This window comes from Acomys minous, assembly GCF_964271855.1.
Source record: "Acomys minous genome assembly, chromosome: 4".
Lineage (NCBI taxonomy): Eukaryota > Metazoa > Chordata > Mammalia > Rodentia > Muridae > Acomys > Acomys minous.
In genome coordinates, this window is record NC_140486.1 from 117951380 (window position 1) to 117972899 (window position 21520).

Genomic DNA, 21520 nt, shown 5'->3' on the forward strand with positions numbered 1-21520 from the left:
CACAGGCACACTCAGGCATACACACACACACACACACACACACACACACACACACACACACACACACTCGCACAGAAAGGCATACAGGATATAGAAACACATCTCACTTGTACATACTAAATTAAACCTGGCACTTGTCCTTCTGAATCCGGTGTGTTTATTCCACTTAACATCACGATCTCCAATTCTAACCATTTCCTGCTACACTCATTTTCCACCACAACTAACGATATGTTCATGATCCTGGTAGTCCCCCATGCATGTGTTGGTGCACATACTGGCTGGTTCCTTTCCTGAGCTACAGAACAGTGTAACAGTGAACTTGGAGGTCTAAGTGTTCCTGGAGAGCACTGAAGACTCAGTCAGCTGTCTCAGCTTCAGCTTCCACTAGCAGTGTGTAAGCATTCATGTGTCTCCACATCTTGCTGGCATTTGTTGGCCTTGGGTTTCTTGATAGGCATTGTGGGTGTCTGGGGGGGGGGAGGGTTCATCTCAACCACTCTTACTTTTATTTCAGGAAGATGAGCACGGTGAAGACTGGTTAAAGTACCTACTGGCCATTTGTGTTTCTTCTTTTGAGGACCTTGTCTTCACTTCACTACCCTATTTATTGTTTAGATGACTTGGTTTTCCTTGTGTAATTTTGCAGATTTCAGTCTGTTTGAAATATCCTCCAGATTCACAGTTGCTAACTTTTTCTGTTGTTGTTTATGTTTTCCCTGTCCTGTGGGTGACCTCTTGCTTTGGGCAGTTTTCCTTTATTGTATAGAAGTTTTTGAATTTCACAGAAGCCCACTTGACAAATCCTACTTTGTTCCTTACCTTACCCATGCCATTGCAAGCCCTAGGGTGACTTGGATATGGAGTAACGCATGCTCTGATTTCCTGGAGCTTTTCAGGTCATCACTTTGTGGTTTTGCCTCATTTGGAGTCATCTTAATGTGGGCTCAGATGGACTTTAATCCTCTGCATGTGGAAAATCGGTTTTCCTAGCACCGTTGGCTGACCAAGCTGTCCCTTTTCCTACAGATTCCCTCGCCACCTTTATATAGAATTACATGACTCTTGCCATGTGGCTTTATATTTAGATCCTCCATTCTATTCCAGTGCCCTGAAGGCCTATTCTGAGCCACTATCACACTGTTCTCCATGAAGGGGATGTGCAGTGTTAGGATACCTCCAGCACTCTGTTTTCTCCTCTTCCTCCTCTTCTATACTTCCTCATTTTTACTTCTCCTTTCTTCTCTTTACTCATTATACACCTCTACCTTCTCTTCCACTTCATCTTTTTACTTTATTTATTATAATATATTCACATTACATACCGTTTGTTATCCCTCACTGTCATCTCCCTGTTCCCACCATCCTGCCCTCTTTTCCCCTATCTTCTTTCACTAGACCTTCTACAGGTGTGGACCCCTTCTCCCCAACTGTCTGTCCACAACCTATCAGGTCTCATGAAGAAAGCCTACATCACCTTCCCCTGTGAGCCATCAAGGTTGTTCAGCCAAAGGGGCAGTGATCAAATCGTGGGCACCAGAGTGCATGTCAGAGGTTCAGCAGAAGCCCCTTCTCCTCCCATACATGTGGAGAATTAGCTGTCCTTAGGCTCCATCTGAACAGGAGGTCTATGTTCTTTGCATGCGTTGCCCTTGGTTGGGGCATCCATTTGTGCAGGCCCTGTGTCCAGATCTGTGGAGCTCCTGACCCCTCCCTGGTCCTTCTCTGGCTCCACTCTTCCATACACCTCTCAGCACTCTGCCCAGAGCCAGGCTTGGAGATCCAGCTTCTGTCCCGATGCCTCACTGGGTGGAGTCTCTAAGAGGGCATTTATGTCGGTGCTCACATCCACATATAAGTGAGTATAAACCATGTGTGTCTTTCTGGGTCTGGGTTATCTCCCTAAGGATGACCATTTCTAGTTCCACCCATTTACCTGCAAATATCAAGATTTCCTTGTTTTTAATAGCTGAGTAGTAAGTATTCCATTGTGTAAATGTTCCACAGTTCCTCTATCCATTCTTTGGTTGAGGGACATCTAGGTTGTTTCCAGATTCTGGGCTATCACGAATAAGGCTGCTATGAACATAGTTGAGCAAATGTCCATGTTGTATGGTGGAACATCTTTCAGGTATATACCCTGGAGTGGTATACTAGGCCTTGAGGTAGAACTATGCCCAATTTTCTAAGAAAGTGACAGATTGATTTCCAAAATGGTTGTACAAGGGTGCAATCTCACTAGGCCTATATAGTACTTGAGATTTTGACCTTAATCATTCTGATTGTTGTAAGGAGTAATGTCAGGGTCATTTTGATTTGCATTTCCTTGATGACTAGGGATGTTGAGCATTTCTTCAAGTGTTTCTTGGCCATTCTATGTTCCTTTGTTGAGAATTCTTTGTTTAGTTCCATGCTGATTTTTTAATAGGATTATTTGGTTTGTGTTTAATTTCTTGAGTTCTTTGTTTTTTTGGACATTAACCCTTTGTCATGTGTAGTGTTGGTGAAAAGCTTTTCCCAGTCTGTAGGGTGTCATTTTGTTCTGTTGACAGTGTCCTTTGCCTTAAGAAGCTTTTCAGTTTCATGAGGTCCCATTTATCAATTGTTGATCTTAGAGGCTGAGCTGTTGGTGTTCTTTCTGTTCAGGAAGTTGTCTGGAACATCTTTTATTTTTCAAGATTGTTTTAACTATTCTGGCTTTCTGTTTTTCCATATGAAGTTCAAGTTGATCTTTCAAGGTCTGCAAAAAAATGTGTAGGTATTTTGGTAGGGATTGCATTGACTCTGTAGTTTGCTTTTGGTAAGATGGTCATTTTTACTATGTTGAGTCTGTGATCCATGAGCATGGTAGATCTTTCCATCTTCTGATATCTTCTTGAATTCTCTTCTTCAGAGCCTTGAAGTTTTTTCATATAAGTCTTTCACTTCTTTGGTTAGAATTATGTGGGAAAGATTAAGCTTTGTCACAGGTGGAAGCAGTCTTGGCAGGCTTTACCCTTGGGGCACCCCATGAATACCTTGTGAGAGACTGTTTGGAGCCTTCCTGGGCTTGGAATTCAGGAAGCAGACCTGGGAACCCCACTGTGGCTATTGTTCTCCTAATTGACCCTGGACAGGAGAAGGAGACCACCCTTTGCATGTGACTGGGGAGGTGGGGAAGAGAGAACAACAAGTTCAGCCCAGAGACAGCATGTAGAGAGCAGCAACCAGGCTGGACCAGCACGCGGGCGAGAGAGACACCTAAGGACATGTTCCGTGGAACAGATACCGGAAGGTTCACTCTTTTGTCCTTTTAACCTTTTTTTTTCCTTCTTATTTATGCTAGTTGGATTGTATAATAAAGTTTAATTGTTAAGAAACAGAGCCAACAGAATTATACCGAGATACTTTATGTTATTTGTGGCTAGTGTGAATTGTGTAGTTTCCCTAATTTCAATCTCAGCCTGTGTGTCCTTTGTATACAGAGAGATACTTTTTAAAAGTTGATTTTGTATCCACTCTTTGCTGAAGATATTTAATAGCTGTAGAAGTTCCTTGGTAGGATTTGTGGGGTCACTTATGGATATTACTATATCATCCACAGATAGTGACCCTTTAGCTTCTTTCTTTTTAATTTGTATCCTCTTCATCTCTTTTCTTGTCTTATTGCTCTAGCTAGGATTTCAAGTCCTATATTGAAAAGATGTATAGAGAGTAGGCAGCCTTGTCTTGTCCCTGATTTCAATGGATTTGATTTAAACTTGGGTATGTTGTGCCTTCATTTTCATCGAGGTCTAGGAAGCCTTTAATTACTGACCCAGCTGCTAATGAGGAGAGCATTTTTCAGTGTCCATGTGTGCGTATAAGCCTTTTATTATTTCTATTGTTGTTTAAGTTTAGCCTTAGTCTCTTGTGGTCTGATAATATACAAGGGATTATTTCAGTTTTTTTGTATTTGTGTAGGCTTGCTTTGTGACTGACTATATGGCCAATTTTGGAGAAGGTTCCATGAAGTGCTGAGAGGAAGGTATATCCTTTTGTGTATGAGTGAGAAGTTCTGTGGGTATCTGTTAGGTCCACTTGATTCATGAGCTCTGTTACCTTCATTATTTCTCTACTTAGTTTCTGCCTCGATGATCTGTCTGCTGGTGAGAGTGAGATGTTGAAGTTTCCCACTACTAATGTGTTGGGATCGATGTGTGACTTAAGCTTTGAGAGCTCTTCTTTTACGAATGCGAGTGCCCTTGTATTTGTGGCATAGATGTTCAGGATTGTGATGTCATCTTGGTGAATTTTTTCTTTTATGAGAATGAAGTGTCATTCCTCATCTTTCTTGATTAATTTTAGTTGGAAGTCTATTTTATTAGATATTACAATGGCTACTCCAGTAAGCTTCTTGGGTCCATTTGCTTGGACAACCCTTTTCTAGCCCTTTACCTTCAGATAATGTCTATCTTTGTTGCTGAGGTGTGTTTCTTGAATGCAGCAAAATGTTGGATCCTGTTTCTTTAGCCATTCTGTTAGTCTGTGTCTTCTGCCTGGAGAGTTGAGGCCGTTGATGTGGAGAGATATTAGTGACCAGGGATTGTTAGTTCCTTGTATTGTGGAGTTGGTGGTGATATTGTGTGGCTGTGCTTGTTTTCTTTTGGTTTTGTTGTTGTTTTCTTTTGGTTTTGTGTAGTGTTGTAGTGAGATTACCTCTATCCTGTGTTTTCTTTGGTGGAGTTGACCTTATTGGGTTTTGTTTTTGTGTTTTGAATCAGGGCATCACTACACAGCTCTGGCTTACTGAAACTTGATATGTAAACGACACTGACCTCAATATCAATGATCTGCCACCTCCTCTTTCCTTAGTGCTTAGTTGAGTGGCCTGTGCCAACACCTCTGGTAGGACTGTTTGATGTTTCAGAATTGTCTGTTTGAGGACTCTTGTGCTTTAATGTGAAAAAGTTCTCAGTATGTGGCAATGTAACAAATCTCAAATCAGATGGAGTTTTATCAGCAGACCACACAGGCAAATGTAGCCATTTTTATAATGTGGAATGCCCTAGCAAACAAGTTCAAGAGCGCATTACATCAGCTAGAAACATCTTTAGTTTCTACAGTGTCTCAACTGTTTCTTTAGATATGTTCTTTTGACCTCCTTATTTGTAGTTTCTGTTTTGCAAGGATCATCAACAGGATTGTTCTTCCTTGCTTCTTTCTCACCAGTTTGTGCTTGGTTTGTGAAAATGTTCCTGAATGTTGCTTGTTGACTTTTTTTGTTCAGCAGCGTGGGCGTTGTTCCATTAGATTATATTGTCAGCAGGGTACAGCAGAGACACCTTGGTGCTGTCCATTAGAGACAGTGAGGACATAGGCTAGTTTTGGAAAAGGAGATGGAACAAATCAACCTGGAAGAGGGCAGACAGCTTGCTGGATATACCCAGCACTTTAAGACTGAGGCTTGGGCATATCATGCAGTGGTTGAAGTACTAGCTGGGCAAGCTCTGTTGAACAGGGTGCAACCTCCTAGAACCATGGAAGCTTGCATCTACTTTTCTCTGTGCGGGGACCCAGTGTCTACTTTTCGAGCAGTCCTCCAGTAAATCTTATGGTCTTCTCAGTGCGTGAGCACCCCGATGGAGCCTCATGGGGACTTTGAGGTTGTCTAACGGTTCTCCATGGCTCTTCAGTACCACAAAGAAAGTGTCTGACCAGGAGATAGCCAGCAGGAAGAGGGGAGTAAGTGGCCTGGCTTAGATGCTTTTGGACTGACAGGCTTGATTTTGAATCTAAGGGCAGGGCACCATCGGATAAAAATGATTTTCCTAATCTGTGGGAGGTGGGAGGTGTGGGAGTGGTCATGAGACCAGGCCTAGGGAGGAGATGGTGCCCTTGCCCCTAGGGCCATCCCATAGGTAGGAGTAGTATAGGTCCTTGGATGCCCTGGCTGGAATGCAACATAACCCCACATGATGCTGTCAGGCAAGACTAGGGCTTCTTACTGCTTTGTTATTTGCTAGAGAGAAAAGCAGCTGGAACAGCGAGTACAGGAGTCAGGGCTCTGGCAGGCGCTGCTGTGGTTCTGCTTCCTTGAGTAGAAACCAAGCCCCCTTCATCCAGCTGTGTGGCCACTTGTGTCATGCTGTCTGCTCTATGAATTCAGTGTCTGGCCTCTACTTCGCCTGGGCTATTAGCCCTCCTGTACACCCATCCAATCCCCTACCATCCAGAGAATCCCTCTATGCCAGCCCAGTGCATGTTCCTGAAAGTGGTATGACCTCCTGCCCATGTGCTGTCATTATGCAAAATGTCAAATACAATGCTCTCATAGGCCCAGTTCTGACTCCTCTGTCCTTGGTGCCATCCCTGAATGTGTACCTCCTGTTCAGATGCACATGACCCTTTCCAGCCTGGTAAACTGAGACCTAGCCTGAGATTCCTAGGGCCGAGATCACCTCTTCCACAGTGCCTCACACTTTCCTCTTGCTTTCTTCCTAGATGGAGAAGATGGAGTGATGGCAGCACCTCCTCGAACCACTCACTACACCACCCTAGTAGCACTGGTCCTGCCCAGCATCCCTGCACTGTCATTCTCCACACGCTGCCCTCATCCCACTGAGGCAGTGCCATGGTGACGTGGTGATGGTCTAGCCCCTATTTTTTGGCACCACCCCCATTTTCTACTGTGGGAATCCATGGAAGAAGACTTTCTGCAAGTTAAATGTTGCTGTGTGGTGGAAGTTTCTGTTTTCTTTGACAGCTCACCTGGGTCATAGGAATATGCTTTTTATTTTGGCCTCAAGTATAGGTATTGGTGATGTTTTTCCACCACTGAAAACAGACATATTTGTCAGCTGGAAACTGACTCATGAGAGGACACATGATATTTTGCTGTATGCTATCTCGTGTAAGGTGTATGGGTTTTTAAAAAGATTTATTTATTTATTGTGTATAAAATGTTCTTCCTGCACACCAGAAGAGGGCACAAAAATCTTATTTATAGATGGTTATATCATGTGTTTCCCGGGAATTGAACTGAGGACCTCTGGAAGAGCTGCCAGTGCTCTTAACATCTGAGCTATCTCTCCAGCCCTCGGGTGTGGTTTTTGCTAGCTGGAAAAACATTTTTGTGTGTAGTCTGAGAGGGGATAAATAGGAGCCCACAGACACTGAGACAACACGTTTGCATCAGTCCACTTTGCAATGGTTCCCATTGCTTCGCTGGCTTTGAATTTTCTCCGCTTGCCTTCACAGAGAGAAACTCTCCAGAGAAGTTCTTGTGCACTCCCTCTGAGTCTTGCCCCTCCCGCTGACTCATGCCAGTTAGGTCTAAGTTTTCACTAAGTTGTGCCTTTGCTGCTGCCCTTTGCTCTTTGCTGGATTGCTGGTGTCCTGAGCACAAAGACTGGACTCACCACCTACAACTATATCTTAAGAGGTTCCTAACCCACTTTGTTACTAACCTTTCCACTCCTCTTCCTCAGATCAGTGGGTTGAGATGGAGGTAGAGGAATTTAAGGACCCTAAATAAAATCAAAAACCTAAGTCTACATTTCCAAGTTTTAGATGTATATATCTGGTAAATCTTATGTCAGGAGTCTTCCCCGTTGAGTTCTTCCCATGGTGACATCTTTACTGTTCTGAGCTGTGGGATTCTGAACTTCATAGTGTGGAGGTTGGAAAGAGCAGGCTCTGTGCCTTGTTCCCAATTAACCCAGAATGAAAAGGGTCAAGAAACATAAAGCAACATAAATTGACCTTTAATGCCAACCATAGTTTGAGCCTATATCCAGCCCTGGTCAGGCCACAAGCAGCACAAAACACTCACAATGTCTATACTTGGAATGTTATACCAAATGAGGTATAAGAGAAGGACCATGGGTATTTGGACGGAGGACCCCTCAAGCTGGTATCCACAGACATACAAGTGTTTCGAATACACAGTCCTGAAAGTAGCAGCTTTATCATGAGGCTGCTTCTGTGCAGCATGGACCTCTGCTTCTCCTAGGATTCTGAAGTAAACTCTTCAGTTGGTCAGGCGCCAACTGGACTGATGCAAAGTGGATGCGGGAATTCTCGATGAGCCAGGGATCCTTGTATTGTTCTCTTCCTCTCTATGCTATTCGAGTAGTATCTAAGGATGTGATTCATCTTTACAGTAGCCAGGCTACTTTGTTGCAATCCATCTGCTAAGCTGTGGACATCGGTGAGGGCAAGATGCTGAGTATCAGTGGGTGAGATCTGGAGAGAAAAATGAATCAGCTGTCATAAGGTAAGGGGAGTGAGGTTGCCTTGCAGAAGATATGTCCCCAGCTCCTACCCACCTGTCCTTGCCCTTCCCAGGCACTCTAACACTGTGTCAATGCAAGGACTCTTCCTGCAAGCTGTATGTAAATGCTGATAGCCCATCAGGGAGGACTGCGATCTGAGGTTCTACCCAGCAAACAACTGAGGAGAATGAGGTAGGCAGCCAGCTAAAAGACACAGAGTCACTGCTAGAAGACAGGAAAACGAATGCCAACTGTCAAAAAGACCAGAAAGATGGAGCAACTCTTGCGGAGAAGATTCCTGTCAGGTGTAAGGCGCAGGGGAGCAAGACAGCAGAGGACAGCAGTGCGACACTTTCCCGAATGCATCTTCTCTGTAGAGTGTTAACTTGAGTGTTACGAGAGTTTGCATGGACAGAGCAGAATACAAACCCTGCCAGGACAGTAGGGAAAGCTCACCACAGGATGTGCTAAGAACCAGCCAGACTGTGTTCTCCAAGGGGTGGGATAGGTCAAAGAGCAGCAGAGCATTCTTGGATGTCAGAAAGCAGGGTGGTAGGGAGGAGGGCAGAGTGTACAGGAAATGGAGGCCTTCTGCACCAGAAACTTCACTGGTTCTAGCCCAGTGGCTCCACACCTGAATAACTGACAAGATCCTGGGCTCTCCAGGCGGCAGGAAGAAGCAGGCAGGTGGTCAGTGGCTCCCTTTGGCCCAGAAGAAGGCTCCCTTCTATGGAGCATGCTCGTCTCCCAGCTTATGCAGCAGCCAAGCCAGCTCAGGCCTATGGGAGAAGGAGACCATCTCTCGGGAGAGATCTAGAACGACACAGCACTGTGCTGGGAGAAAGCATGGACCACTGCCATGATGTAGGGTCCCCGTCTCAGTGCTTCACATCCTCGGAGGACATAGTGACCCATCAAGGCCAGCTCACAGAGAGGACCCCCCTTTACTTGTGTCTCTATGGCTAGAACTTCCTTAGGATGCTCAAGGGAGGATCTTTCACCTCTGCTCTCCTTCCAAGTGTCAGCTCATCCACTGGGCCTTGGAGAACTGAGACATTGGAGTATGTCCCCTGAGCAGGATGGCAGTAGGCCTGCTGAGGCCAGGGAAAAATGAGGTGAGGTTTAGCTGCTGTGTGCAATGAATGGAGTTGTTGCCTGGGCTCACATCAAAATGACAAGGACATGATGCAGGAATCCCTGAAGACTGACAGCCCTGGTCTGACAGGGAAAGTGTAAGAAAAAGAAGAATGCTTGCAGGGCTGCAAGGGAAGGCAGCCATGAAAGCCCTTAGCTGTGCAGAGGAAGCAGGTCACTCAGCAGCTCTGTTAGGACCCTGGACATGGCAAGAGCCTGCTTGTGTTACAAAGAAGGAGAGAGCAGTGCAAGCTGCCTTGGCCAGACTGTCCCAAGGGGAGGGCAGTGAGAATGACTAGAGTGGGTGTGTCTAATGGGAGCAGGCTTCAAAACCAGAGGAAGGAGCACAAGTCCTGGCTCTGGGGCAGGTCCAGCAGGGCTTCGAAACAGGCTCTTTCCTGTGAGCCTTGATTGGTTGGGGTGTGGCCTTGGCCATCATCCTCAGGACAGACCTTACTTGGCCTTGTTTTCCTTTTTCTCACAAGGACACAGTGTAACTCTGCAGAGTCACAGGCACAGACACAGACACAGGAACCTACACAGGCAAAGGCACAGGAACAGACACAGGTGCAGGCACAGGCGCAGGCACAGACACAGGCGCAGGCACAGACACAGGCGCAGGCACAGACACAGGCGCAGGCACAGTGCCTAGACCACACTGAGTACCCTGTCCTTCCATATACTGACCATTTAGGAGCATTGGATTGTGATTCTAGCAAGAGTGTCTATGTGATTCCTGGAAGGCCCTGGAGCACAGAGTCCTAAGGCTGCCATCCCCCAGGACAATTCCAGTTAGAGTGCTAGGATTGGCTATATGCAGCCATGTGTCCACCTCCTAGCCCCACCCAGGACCGTGGGCCACATTCCCAAAGCATGTCCTTGCAAAGAATACTAGAAGGGAGGCAGAAAGGAGTGGAGTTGAAATGGGGTCTCCTCTTGTGGCTAGGTATACAAAGGAAGTCTCTCTCAGCAGCCCCATAACACTAATCTTAGAGGGAAGATATATAACAGTCACGCTTTAGGATTTTTTGTAACTGAGGCCTTGGCTACAGGTCCTGAGACCTGAGACAGCTTGTCGGATGCTCCTTTCACCAATACAGACATCTCCCCCTGCTGCCTCCTGAAAGCAAAACTCCGGGGCCTCAGCTCTGCTGGGGGGAACTCTAGACTGAGGTCCATTGGCGGCCCTCTCCTGTCACAGCTGTTGAGAACCCACTGTGTTACTATTAGAAACTAAGGGCCTCCAGGAGGACCATCCTACCTGCTTCGAAAGGTGACATCCATGGGACCTTCTGATCTGTCTGTCAGAGGAGACTGAGGAAAGCCTTTGTGAGGGGTGATCTGATTTTGATCTTAGTGGGTGGTGTCACCAGTCCTGACAGCAACACCTTGACCTGTCTTCCGGGAGCAAGGACTCAGGATTGCTTAGTGTGCCCTAGAAACCAGAATTGAAAGAGTCAGGGTGGTAAACCTCTGAGCCGACTCCTTCTGTGGACTCATGCTCTACCTGGTCTTCATCACCTCAGAGGAGCGTTCCTAGTTGAACAGTCTGTTGGTCATTTACAGCAGACGAAGATGCCACTGAGAGGGTGAGAGTTTCCCCAGAGCCTTAGGGGTCTGACTCAGACTTCCTGTAGATCCTAGGGCCTGAATGTCTTTCATTTGACACTTGCTCCAATCCTCCTCACAGAGTGCCGAGCATGGAGCAGGCACGCCCTGTGGAGAGATGTGGGATAGTATTTAATGGTGAGGGTAGCTAAGGAAGTCTGAAGACCGTGGGACAAGATCCTGCAGGAAACCCTGCCCCTAGCTTTCTGGGTTCCAGCTTTTTCTATTGAGGGTTTTGTTGGCACTGCCGAGAAAGGAATGGCAAAGGTGCCAATATGGAATAAAGCAAGAAGCTTGGATAGTGGGACCAGGAGCTTCTAGGCTCAGGAACCACACTGTGGCCGAACAGGCTTCAGTTTCTTCCCAACTCTGAGTATGCACTGGAGTTACTGGCTTGCTCTCCTCACAGGGAAATAAGAGCAACCTTATGTGAGCACTCTGTGTATGCTAATGTGGGAAGCCATGTCCCAGCACGTGACATTCTTACTGTCACAGGCACAGAAAGGTCTGTTAAAGTACCCGTAGGCATAAAGAAGAGGGCAAATGAACAGGGAGGCTAAGAGTCAGTGAGAGTGAGTGAGAGAGCTAAGCTGAGAGGGGAGAATCCCCCAGATCAACAACCAAGGCAACTCTGAGGGACAGAGACGATCTTGCTGTCCTGACTGGCATCCAAGGATGGAGAACAGCACCCGGGTGCGCCAAGGCCGAGGCTCCCACTCCCCAGACCAGGCAGCGACTTCTCCAGCAAGTCCTGGCTCTGCCTCATGTCCACAAATTCTTCACCTGCAAAAACTTTTGGAGGAAGCAGGAGAGTTCAATTTCGGTGTCCTTGAACTTGGTCACAGAGAATGACTCCATAGAGTTATCCTCTGACCTCCACACGCTATAACACATTGCTCTCATACACACACACACACACACACACACACACACTCACACACGTACACACACACTCACACACACGTACACACACATGCACACACACACACACACAGACTCACAAAATGTCAGAGAAATAGAGAAAGAGTTTCAGAGAGAGAGACACACACATAGAGAGACAGGGAAGAGGAAGAATAGGTGACTAGGTGAATAACTGAGTGAAGGTGTAAATAATTAAAAATGCATGGCAAGGTCCTAAGCTCTCAGAGCCAGACCATCTGTCTAAAAGAGTCTCACTTGTGAGCATCATACAAACCTCGATGGAGCTGAAATGGACCGAGTCTTCTAAGCCCAGGCTAGTAGGAGGAACATGGGCTGAAGGGCTGACCAGTGGCTAACCTTTCATGGCAGGAGGGGTGTCACGAGTGGGAATGGGACTGGCAGAGCTGCAAAGAGGAAAGGACTGAGTTGAAGGCAGCACAGTCTGCTGGGAAAGCTTATGTCTAGTCCAGGACGCAGTGGAGACATCCCAGTGATGAGCTGCTGGCTGAGTGTAGACAGAGTCACATATTATGGGGTGGAGGGAGATCTGAAGGAACAAGGGAGAACATTGTGCTGGATGTGGGCTTGGAGCCTAGGCCAGCAAGAGGCTAAGTCTCTGGCCTTGGGTGTGACAGTTTTCAATGTAGGGAGATGTGATGTCCACTGGGAGCAATTTGTGCTGCTTAATGTGAACTCTCAACTTGGGTGGCTGACAGTGACCTGGGAAGAGAGTCTTCACAGAGGAATGGGCTAGCAGAAGTTCCCCTATTAGCATGTCTGTAGAGGAGTGATTTGATTACCTCAACTGATACTGGAAAACCCATCTGGTTAGGGCGGGGCCATTCCCTAGGCCTGGGTCCCAGACTTCATCAGATGGGAGTGCTCTAGGGGAGCACAAGCAAGCAAGCTTACACACAGGCATCTATTTCTTCCTCTCTTGACTGCAGGTATGGCATGCCTAGCTGCCTTGCGCTTGTCCCTAGACTTCATTGTGATAATGGAGTGTAGCCTGACAGTATAAGGGAGAACAGTGTAGTGACAATGGCACTAGAAGAGTTTGGTGGAGATAGTAACACTGACTCTAGGACAATGCACATACCACAGAGGCCACTTGTCTCATGATTCTCTTAGTCAGATGATAACTATGAAGCTCTGGCTCCAATACATGCCCTGGGGGACCACAAAGCCTCACTCCCTCTGATCCTCTGATCTCCAAGAAAACTATAAGCATCCCCATCATGGAGTTCTGTCAAGGATCTGAGGGACATCTCTGTCAGTGCAGCAGCAAAGAGGAGCTTTCAGAGACCCTGAGCATCCCTCCAGGAAGGACTTTCCATGGAGTACCAAGTATCCTGAGAGGCATCCTGAGAAGCTCTCGCTTCTCTCATAGCACCATCCCACCTGGAGAACACTAGTGAGCAGCATCCTGGCTGAAGCTGGGGTGAAGATTAAGGCAGGAAGCATCCCTGTTTGAGCTGCACACACAGATCTCTCACGTTTAAGGAATCACCAGTGACCTGAAAAGTCAGGACCTCTGTCTAGGTGGCCCTGTGCAAGCCCCATCTTCAGAAGGAATGTGGGTCTACTTATTGAAGTGAAAGACCTATGTCACTCGTGACAGTGACAGCCAGGGAAGAGAAGGTGTCACACCCCTGGTTACCACTCACCTCCATACTTCAGATGCATGTGATGATGCAAATAAGATTGTTTGACTCAGTGGTGATGATCTCCTGTTCATCAGACAGAGACCCGTGGCCTTCCAGGTGGACACAGGCAGCAGCAGCTTGTGGGGAAACACCAGGAGCTACAGGGGAAGAAGAAGAAGTGGGAAACCACGGGAAGAGGACTACCTTGACATAAGGCCGCCCATATCCTCCTGAGTGCTGGAAACTGAACAGGGACTCCTGACAGAAGACTTATGAACACATGGAAGGATCAAACACACACAGTCCCAGGGGCCAAGTGCTCCAAATGAACCAGTAGAGAGAATGCACAGAGCACAGAACATTTGAAGCCATGCCCATATTCCTGGTGAACCGAGGCCCACACTCAGCCCAGGCATACCTACTCAAAAAAGACTAAGTGAATGAGAAGGAAGCACAGAAAACTGTGTCTTTCTTAGGTGATGGATGATCACCAGGTCTAGGGGGTGAGAGAAACAGAGCTGATTATATCCAGGTGCCCTGTCTTGCGCTGGCTGTAGGCACCAGGGAAGTCTAGCACCTCAACACACTGTTTTAAGTGGATTTCCCATTTGCATGCTCTAATCACTATAGAAAAGGAAGTTGGAAGTGGCAAGCAGCTCTCCACATTCAAGAGGAGGAATTCAGACCCCAGGGTTTCCAAAGAATGAAAAAGAATAGGTCCTCCTTGAAGGGGCCGAAAGGACTCTGTGTGGGACATGCCACACAGGGATCCCTCAGTCCTAATCAGTACTTCAGGGTCTGTTCCTTCTGAACTACTAGCAATTATGGGGTGAGGCAGAAGGAACAATGGCAAGGGGCTGACAGCAAGGGGGAGAAAGCCTCAAGATACCACCCCATTTTCCTCACCGGGTCTTTCGTTTCAAGTCCACACACACACTATGCACGCTGAGACTGGAGGTTCCTGGTTGAAGTCGGAAAGCTCATGCTTTCCAGTACTTAATCGAGATTTTTGAGGGCAGCAGCAGCAGTGGTGGTGGCGGCAGCAGCAGCAGCAGTGGTGGGACCAGCAGTGGTGGCAGCAAAAGTGGTGGCAGCAGCAGTGGTGGGAGCAGAAGCAGTGTTGGTTGCAGCAGTAGCAGCAGCAGTGGTGGCGGCAGCAGCAGCAGTGGTGGCAGCAGCAGTGGTGGCAGCAGTGGTGGTGGTGGCAGCAGAAGTGGTGGGAGCAACAGTCGTGGCAGAGGAGCAGCAGTGGTGGCAGTAGCAGTGGTGGTGGGAGCAGCAGTGGTGGCAGTAGCAGCGGTGGTGGCAGCAGCAGCAGCAGTGGTGGCAGCAACAGCAGCAGCAGTGGTGGTGGCAGCAGCAGCAATAGTGGTGGTGGCAGCAGCAGCAGCAGCGGTGGCAGCAACAGCAGCAACAGTGGTGGCAGCAGTGGTGGCAGCAGCAGTGGCAGGTGGCAGCAGCAGTGGTGTTAGCAGCAGTGGCAGTGGCAGCAGCAGTGGTGTTAGCAGCAGTGGCAGTGGCAGCAGCAGTGGTGTCAGCAGCAGCAGCAGTGGTGTTAGCAGCAGTGGCGGCAGCAGCAGCAGCGGTGGCGGCAGCAACACCACCAACTCCATTTGGATCTTCCGGCCTCCTGGACTGCTTTGCTGAATATCAGAATGGTAGGTGGAGAATCTACAAAGAGAACAGGGGCAACAGGTCATGGCTGAGAGGATTTGGGGTGCTCATCACACCTGCCCCACTCAGTGTCTTATTTTCAAAGTACGATGATCAATCTTGTAGAGTGGTAGGGTTCCCACAAGGAGACTGAGTGTCTGGGTGGGACACGGAGCAACAGGCGGCCTTCCTGATGTCAGTGTTGACCTGGAGTCTCCAGCTGCTCTGGAACTCCTAGAGGAATTTGCAAAGAATGGTGGAGCCATTGTCACCGCCTCTCAGGACGGTGTCTGGCTTCCGTCTTTCCCAGAGTTCTGCCCCTTCATCTTCTACCTTTCCCTTTCAGTAGTGCAACAGGGCAGGTGCACTTTCTAGTGTTTTGGAAGGAGGGTGGGGTGTCATTCCCTTTTGCTCATCAAGAGCCTCGCACTGTGCTGAGGGAGGTATGGGAAAGAGCCGCACTGACTCCGGGGTCTGACGCCGACTGGTGTAGTGAGTACAGCTCCGTGCCAGCGCTAACTAATTTGCTAATCATCATGAATTTTTCCAAAATGTGGTGAGACTTAGCTGCATAGGTTACCATCAGAATGGATGTACCATTGAGTTAAAAACAAGATAGAAAAGCTGCCAAGTTCATTGGTGAGAGATTGATCTGAAATCCTTACAAGATGCCCACACTCAGGCTGTTGACATACTTGTTGCCTACTTTAACAACTGCCTGGGCGTGATGGAGTAAGGAAGTGCTCTTTAAAATCATTCATAGTCTATAAAATGCAAGGTAAATTAAAGTTATTATAACAAAACAACAACAACAAAAACCCCCATTAAAAAAAACCAGTTCAACAGCTGTGGACAAAACAGGCCTTGGGCCCTGTTGGGAGTGATGAAACCTTCAGGCCCTGAAAGCCAAGAGAGAATCGAGAGCACCATTTCACCAAAACTTAAATTTCAAGAAACTTCCTTTTGCTGTCCATAAACACTACAGGATCACAGAGAGGCATCAGATGTGATGAGTGACGTTTGTGCTGGCAGCGTGTCCCATGGCTGCTTTCAAGTCCTCTGTCTCATCTCTTTGTTTCCTCCAACTTGGCGCAGCAGTGCTCTCAACACAGACACAGGGCTTTCCAACTCCCTGACTACCACTCTTAACTGTTTCCTGCCCACTCACCTCCCCACGTTTGTCTCCCGACAGTCCTGGACTCTGTCAGAGGGTCACGTCCTTGTGGACAGCTTGACCATCAGAATAATGATCCCAGGATCCAGCCCCCTAGTGTGCGCCCAGCACATCCCTAGGTTTATCGAATGTCAACTGACACCGGAAGAGGTCACACCACTGCACAAAGGCAGCCTGGAAGCTGGAGTCAGGTCTCAGCACCAATCTTCACCCTCAGCCCTTGTAGGTGAGGATGAAGTCAGGCCTGGGAAGGGGAGAATTGCTGCCATGACGCTACAGGAGGAGCGGAGAAGGTGCCGCCCAGGAAGTGAGGAACAGGCTGCATGGCTAACACTGTGAGCCCACTCCTAGCACAACATTTTTAAAAAATTCAGTGACAGTGGTCACGGGGCCACCCTCTGTCGTATCTGCAGGCCCTCCACTAGGGTGTTCAGGTCCACATGACTGAGAAGGACGGCTGAGGGAGACTTGGGGAAGAAGTTGTTGCCTTCTCGGTGACAGAGAAGGTAGGACTACTGGAGTGAGTGGAGGTGGAGGAATGGCAGACACTTATGGGACCTTTTTCATTTTCCTGAGAGACTAAAGGCTGCACTTGAGACAGGCAGTGGCCATGAAGAATTGCCAAGGCATCTGAACACATGTATCAGGGAGTTGTTCGTCAGGAGCTAACGGAACACCACGTAGTTTAGTGTGGCGAGAGGCAGGAGCTTACCTCGCCCCCTGTGCTTGTCTCATGCTGTAGGCTTGGGCAGTGTACACTATGTTCTGTCTGAACTTAGCATCCACTATGGCTCTAATCACCATCCTCCGTGGGTAAAGACAGCGACAACCAACCCCAGAAAATAAACAGATGCCTTAGAATGATAATGGAGGGGTGAGCAGCTGAGACACCTGAGTTTGGATGAGCGAGAGTGAGCAGGGAGAAGAGTTCGGATCCTCTACTGTTCCAAGAGCGAAGAGAAGGGAGCACCCAGGAGTATCTGGCATGCTCTACGGGGATTCCCTATTCCCCACATGTGTTGGTTGGTTTTATGTCCCTTGTTCCATGTGGGATGTAAAAATCTGGTTGAGAAAATGCCTGCGCCAGATTGGCGTGTGGGGAAGCGTGTGGTGCATGCATTTTCAGGACTAATGACTGATGTGTGAGTGTTCAGGCCATTCTGGGTGATAGCACAGCTGAGCAGTGGGAAACACGCCATGTGAACCGTCAGGAAGAAGCCAGCAAGGAGTAGCCTTCGTGGACTCCTCCTGTGCCCCTGCCCCCAGGTTCCTGCCTTGAGTTCCTACTACAGGCTCCATTCAGGGATAGCTAAACACATGAGCACATGCATGTGAACGTAAACCCTTTCGTGCCCACGTGGCCTTTGGTTATGAAGTTTTGTCACAGCAAAATGTCCAAAGGCACCATTCAGTCAGGGGTGCTACCTCAGAACCCACTTGCTACTTCACCTGGAACAGAGGACGAGAGACAAAGCTGAGAGATAAGAAGACACATGGTGGATGCTCCCTGAGTCTGCCTCTTCCTTAGCTGCTCTCCCACGTGACCACTGGCAGCTCTCCACCTAGAGAGGCAAGCCCCAGGGCTCTGCGTGGGCAAGCTTCTCGTTTCAGAGGCTCTATGTACAGTGCTGGGAGCTGCAGCAGGCTGAGCCTGGCCATGCTGTGTCCCAGAGTATGGGGGCTCCCAGGCACAGCAAAGCAGGACCTGCTGCTCTGCGACTATGGCAGGGACAAAGAGGGAAGGACCCTGCTGCGCAGCTGTGTGACTGTGGCTCCTGCTTGGGGCAGTCTCAGTCCTGAAGCCTTGGAGTAGTTTCCCAGTGTGAGAAATCAGAATCCCAGCTGGAAAAGTCTAGAGAGAAGAGCAGGGGCGGCAGGGCAGAACAGAAAGGCAGAGGGTGCTTGTCCTACCTGGGCCACTTGGTGCCTTTTGTCAGAGGAGAAAGAAAACCTAACACTGAAAGGGTTCCCTTGGGGTGACTGAGCATCTGAGGAGGAGAGGACACATGTTTCAGACGCTAAAGGACAACCCTGGTTCAGAAGGGCAGCCTGGTGTCACTTCTTCCCTGGAGTTACCACTGGTTCTGAAACACACAGGTATCAGTGAAAGAGGGCGGAACCCCACAATGGGACATGGCCTCTGTGTTCTGGCGTTGCGCTGTGACCTCCATTTCTGGCTGTCTGCTTTATTTCCCACTGTTCTGTCGTCACAGCTCCTGCCTTTCCAGTCATCAGTGCACAGGGCAGCACGCACTTGGTGTCTTTTGCGTGTGTGGACTGTCACCACTGTGACAGCCTAAGTGCTTTTCAGATTTAAGGACAATATTTCATCCCACCTGAAAGTACCAAAAGTTTCCCCTGGGTGTCCACCAACACTGCACTATCAAGGAAAGACAGCGTGTCCATGCAAGCAACATGCTGGCAGCTGTCACATCTCTGCCTCCATGGCCCTCTGTCTCTTCCCGTCTTTTGTCCCAGTCTCTACTATGGTCCTCTACTGCCACGCCCTCTCACATCTATACCCTGTTCCAGTGTCTTTCTGAGTTCCCTGGACCCTGCCAGAGTGTCTGCACCTTGGGGACAGGTAGCTCCATGGACAGCAGCTCCAAAGTCCCCTTCCCCCTGCGGTTGTGCCCACAGTCTCTCGCTGTCTACTGCTAGGTCAGTTGAGTCAGGCAGCGTCTAGATGCCTTCCTGAGGTGCTATGCTAAGTCCATGGTTTGAGCCTGCTGGGGTGGGAGGACAGCTGACCATCCCATGGGAATCCAGAAGTGCATAGCTTCCAGAGTTTTCCAATGCAAAGACATGGGGACAGAGACAATGCAGTGCAAAGCACAGATGCACCCTGTCTTACCTGCTTGCCTTGTCACTGGGCTCCACCTCCTGCCTCTCTCATGGGAGCCACTTTGTGGGTGAACACAGGCCGCCGGGTTTTTGTCCTGGGAGTCCGAGGGAAACAACAGAATGTAGACAGGCAAGCCACTATTCTTCTTCGTAATTTCTGCAAGCACCCGATGTTCTGAGGGGGAGATGCTGTTCCCGTGTCAGAGTCTTGCCCCGGTGGCAGGGGCGCTTCCTCTCCCAATATGCTGCCGAAGACCTGTGGGGCAGCCACAGCTCTTGATGCGGCAGCAGGGCTACAAGTGGGGGTGTTCTTTTGGGAGGAACATAGAGGAATGGCAGGAAGGGAGGCACTTCTGGTCACCTTCTGCCCTGGGAGTGTCCGGGCTACAGGCAGGGGCTGCCGTGAGGAATGGGCATGGAAGAGGCCAAAGTTGGGGGTGCTGGCAATGTGCTTGAGGGGAAGACCAGAGACAGAGGCATGGAGTGGGGTTGAGGGAGGCGTAGCTCCAGGGTTCACTGGCTTGGCAGAGGTGGTACCTCCAAGCTCAAGGCCCTTTCGTGCCTGATCTTTAAGGATTAGGTATGCCACCATTGCTGCGTCGTACGTTTTTTCTTGCAGGGATCGCCTGATCTTGGTGGCATCAAAACCAGCATCACAAAGTTTGTCTATAATCATGGAATCTGGGTAGCTGTCTTGTGGCATGGTTGGTTCTAATTTCATCACCCACGGGTGTTTCTCCAGCTCTTCAATGGAAGGCCTCATCTCTGGGGCAACTGTCAGCATCTGGTGGATTAAATTTTCCAGTTGCCCCGAAATATACGTGGGGATGTCATAGGAGGCAGTAGTTATTTTCTTCTCCGTCTCACACCACTGTTTGCAGGAGAAGGGCAGACGCCCAGTGGTGATAAAAAAGAGCAGCACACCCAGGCTCCAGATGTCAGCCTTTCGGCCATCATAGGCAATATCATGCACTAGCTCTGGTGCAAAAAAGCCTTTGGTACCACATTGGCCTTTGAGCTTAGTGCCAGCTCTAGACCTGGTGGCCAGCCCAAAGTCGATAACTTTTACTGTCCCGTCCTCATCAATTAGGATGTTTTGAGGCTTCAGGTCTCGATGGATGATGCCCATGCTATGACAATGTTTTATGGCTGCCACTATCTGCCCGAATATTTTCCGTGCCTCCTCCTCCTGCAGCCTGCCCTCCTCCCTTACCAGTTGGTACAAGTTTCCTCCCGGGGCATACTCCATTACCAGGTGGTAGCATTTTCGTGTCTCTAGAACCTGGAAGAGGCGGATGATGTTGGGATGATCAAGGGTCTCGAGGATTTCAATTTCTGAGAGGATCCAGCGCAGGCGTCTCTTGTTGTTGGTCATGGTTTTGATGGCCACCAGGGTGCCCGTGAGCTTGTGCTGGGCCAGTCTCACCGAGCCATATGTGCCCTGGCCAATAGGAAGGAGCATCCTGTAATGGAAATGAAGGCTTTTAACGGCATGCCTGGACATGGTAATAGTTGGTCACCGTTCTGCTGTGAGACAGCAACCAACAACCACAACCACAACGCTAGACAGCCGTGAAGGAGTCCCACAGTTCACCAAACACAGTTCTCTGGTCTGTCTGTAGGGACAAAACCACAGCCTCGGGCACAGCCTTATATTCAGGGCCCCCATTCTCCCCTCACAGTGGCTCTTTGTGAGGTCAGAGGGAGAAAGGGACCAATCGCAGCAGCAGCAGCCTGCAGTTGGCTGTGTCCACCCTAGGCCGCAGGGAGCTCTCCTCTTCTTGTGAAAAGGAGACTAGCCTCTGCCAGCTCCTGCTTCGGTGCAGCAGAGAGAGACAGCTTCTGCTTCTTCAGCAACTCCAGCCTGCAAAGTACTTCAGTGGCCTTTGTTGCTGGATGCTGCTGAGCACCCAATCCTTTTCTGCCTTTTCCAGGATGAGGGGCATTTTGAACCAGTCTCCTGCTGAGAGAGGCTAAGTCTTCAGTTTTTTTTCTTTTTTCTTTTTCCTTCTTTCTTTCTTTCTTTTTTTTAATCAAAGCCACCTTTACAGTCTAGTGTTCTCCAGAGCAGGAGGAACAAAGGCAGAAAGATCCAGGCCTGGGGGAGCTCTTGGCCCCTCTGAGTAGCCTGAGCCTGTTAGTCCTGCTTCTGGTCAGAGGCTTGCTTTCAGTGTGGATCAAAGGGCCACCTTAGGTGTGAACACCCAAAGGGAGGAAGCAGCCTCAGAGGCCTCTTTGGCCTGAGGTTATTCTTCTCCTGAGGAGCTGTGATGGAGCTCGGGGCCTAGGTCTAGGCTCTGGCCATG

The 21520-nt window shown here is 48.9% G+C and overlaps 2 protein-coding genes and 1 long non-coding RNA gene across 5 annotated transcripts in view; 1 reads left to right on the forward strand and 2 right to left on the reverse strand.

The window, feature by feature from the left end:
- D2HGDH (D-2-hydroxyglutarate dehydrogenase) overlaps positions 1–21520 on the forward strand; it is a 338149-nt gene that overhangs the window by 200231 nt on the left and 116398 nt on the right. The gene's annotated exons all lie outside the window — the stretch shown is intronic.
- Positions 7736–14650, reverse strand: LOC311596157. 3 transcript variants are annotated; one of them, XR_014778740.1, is made up of 6 exons: positions 14450–14647; positions 13565–13701; positions 12172–12301; positions 10890–11768; positions 10630–10803; positions 7736–8205 (listed from the first exon to the last, which is right to left on the reverse strand). It is a non-coding gene; the product is annotated as an uncharacterized lncRNA (long non-coding RNA). The 3 variants fall into 3 exon arrangements; XR_014778738.1 differs by having other exon boundaries at positions 10890–12301; positions 14450–14650; XR_014778739.1 differs by having other exon boundaries at positions 10876–12301; positions 14450–14650.
- LOC311596308 (putative sperm motility kinase W) lies at positions 19415–20718 on the reverse strand (the record flags this gene model as incomplete). Its single annotated transcript, XM_084779550.1, has 2 exons — positions 19415–19507; positions 19576–20718. The coding sequence occupies 2 exons, from the start codon at positions 20716–20718 to the stop codon at positions 19415–19417; spliced, it is 1236 nt and encodes a 411-aa protein (XP_084635676.1).